The following is a 2,375-nucleotide window of genomic DNA, read 5'->3' as shown; positions in this document are numbered from 1 at the left end:
CTGATCTCCCTTCCTTCCGCCGCGCCCTCAAGACGTGGTTGTTCCAGCTTGCGGGACTGGCCTAAGGGATTTTAAAGGGGTTTTAATTACTTTTAATCTGACAAATTTAAATATTTCTTTTTAATCAAATTTTAATTAGGTGTATAATATGTTAGTATTTTATCCAATTGTCAGCCGCCCTGAGTCCGCAAGGAGAAGGACGGGATATAAATGTAATTAATAAATAAATAAATAAAATAAATGTGATCTCTCAAAGAATTTGATATGACAGTGCTATATTAGAAGTTTATTAGAATTGCCCAATAGAGTTTAAATAGTCAGTACTGTCAGTACTTAAAGAATTTACCAGTTTAGTGCAAAGTGAAATAGTGATACTGTGGAATGATGAGGCCACAAACCTAATTGCCCAGAAAAATCTGGAATTTAGCCTAAAAGAAAACAAAGGAAGAGGAGACAAACCCTAAGTGCTACTTATGACTTTTCCCTTTGTGACTCTGATCTGATTATTTTTCTAATTTATTCAATTTTGGTTAAAACAGAATGGACTATAGGAAGAGAATCATAGGAGAGCTGACAGGCAGAATTGTATAGCCAGAACTACCCCATTCCTGTGGCGGACGGAATAGTATGCAAACCAAACCAATATGTGGCTTTGTAATGACAAATCTGATTGCTTTCGAATTCTAGATACCTTAGGTTGGTATGTATATGAAGGTAACAGCAAGAAATTACACTGGAAGCCAGGTTCCTATTTCATGGTGATTGCATGTACAAAACAGCATCTCTATATAGTTGACAGTACAATTGCAGAGATTCCTATTAAGACAAGACTTTCTTTAGGGTAGGGTGAAGTGGAATGATTGTAGGGTGAAATGGGTTGGGGTGAGGTAAGAGGAAGGCAGCAAATCTATGTGTCCTCTTGGTGATAACCGAATGGAGTATTTCCTTTCTAATTCTATAAAGATCTGCTGCAAAATATATTGCTCACAAAAATAAAGGGAACATTTTACCATGGAACTGAAGGTTTGCGTTCCCTTTATTTTTGTGAGCAGTATATATTCAAGTCACATGAGCACGCAATATTCATTGTTTGGGAAAAGCAATGATTTATTTGATTAGTATGCAACATAAGAAGGATTAGGACCTTTAGTGCCAGATTTTAAAAGTTGATAATGTCCTTATGGGTTGACTACCTGGAAGGACTTTGCATCGTATAAAAGATGCAGGAAATGACTGTTGACAACAAACAACAGAAAATGCTTGCTCTGATTATAAGCTAGAATCATGGATTATATTAAACTTCTTTTGCATGGCAAATGAAATATGGAATGGGGAAGGGTAATCTGGCTTGATTTTATAGAAATTGAAGGCCAACACAGTATGAAGGCACAGATTCTACACGAGCTAACTTGCACCAATTCTTATATTCATTATTGTTTGCTTACCTGTGAAATGCAGCGTAGATACCTGGTTGCCACTTCTCTGGCAATCAGTTCTTGGCCACTGTAAATATCATTGCAGGGAATCTGGGCTAAAATCTTCCTGATCTCCTTCTCAGGAAGAGGTCTATAACTGCTGTTTCCAAGTTTGTGCATGGGAACAGAGGTACTGAAGGCACATATAAAACATTCCCCGTGCAACAGTGTGACTGAAATCCAAATTACAGGAGCAATTATAGCCCGCTGAGCCATGGAGCAGAACATGTAACGCAAGACAGCTGGGTCTTTCTGTCGTTTTCCTATGGGCCTTTTCCATTCTTCAGCCAACATGGAAACATTGTTATTCATCACAAAACCAAACAGGAACAAGACTAAGGGAGGCACAAACAGGATACCCATCCCATAGGCCAGATTGTAACTAGGTAGACATGGGCACTTGAAATCAAAAGCCACATAAATCTGTGCACTCAGGAGAGCCATAATGCCACATATGCCATTCATAAATGATTCCTGGTTGGATTGGAGGAACTGGAATATCATTCGGAATTTATCCATCTTCTTTGTTGCTTTATGAACACTCTTGTAGAAATATCAATGGTGCCCCTTGGTTTTCTAGAAGTTACAAAGAAAATGTCAATAATCATCCAACTTTCTGCTTCTCCAGCAATTTTTTTCATTATTCAGAAAACATGCCTCTCCAGTTGTCTATTGCTGTTTACAAAAAGTTAATTTACCTTTCATCTCTGTTCCTCCCAGGACTTGGAGTGTGCTGCAATACCAGTTCTGAACCATCACTTCTGAACCATTTTAGATAAGTCTTGGCTTAATACAAGGAAGGTTTCTTCTATGTGCTCTCTCCCTCCCTGTCTTTTTAGTAGTCTGGTTCCCTGATGGTGTTTCCTTCTGGGGAAAGCAGATGTTTTGACTCTGTTTCAA

General features: G+C 38.3%; 1 protein-coding gene across 1 annotated transcript in view; it reads right to left on the bottom strand.

The window, feature by feature from the left end:
• The window catches only part of CALHM1 (calcium homeostasis modulator 1), a 5,000-nt gene extending 3,006 nt beyond the window's left edge, over positions 1-1,994 (bottom strand). The window contains exon 1 of the mRNA XM_015812779.1: positions 1,446-1,994. Coding sequence (XP_015668265.1) covers positions 1,446-1,994 — 549 coding nt within the window. The remainder of the gene's footprint in view (positions 1-1,445) is intronic.
• Between the last annotated feature and the right edge of the window lie 381 nt (positions 1,995-2,375).

Source organism: Protobothrops mucrosquamatus, unplaced genomic scaffold, assembly GCF_001527695.2.
Source record: "Protobothrops mucrosquamatus isolate PMUCROS unplaced genomic scaffold, P.Mucros_1.0 scaffold110, whole genome shotgun sequence".
In the NCBI taxonomy this organism is placed as follows: Eukaryota; Metazoa; Chordata; class Lepidosauria; order Squamata; family Viperidae; genus Protobothrops; species Protobothrops mucrosquamatus.
This window is presented reverse-complemented; position numbering and strand designations above follow the sequence as displayed.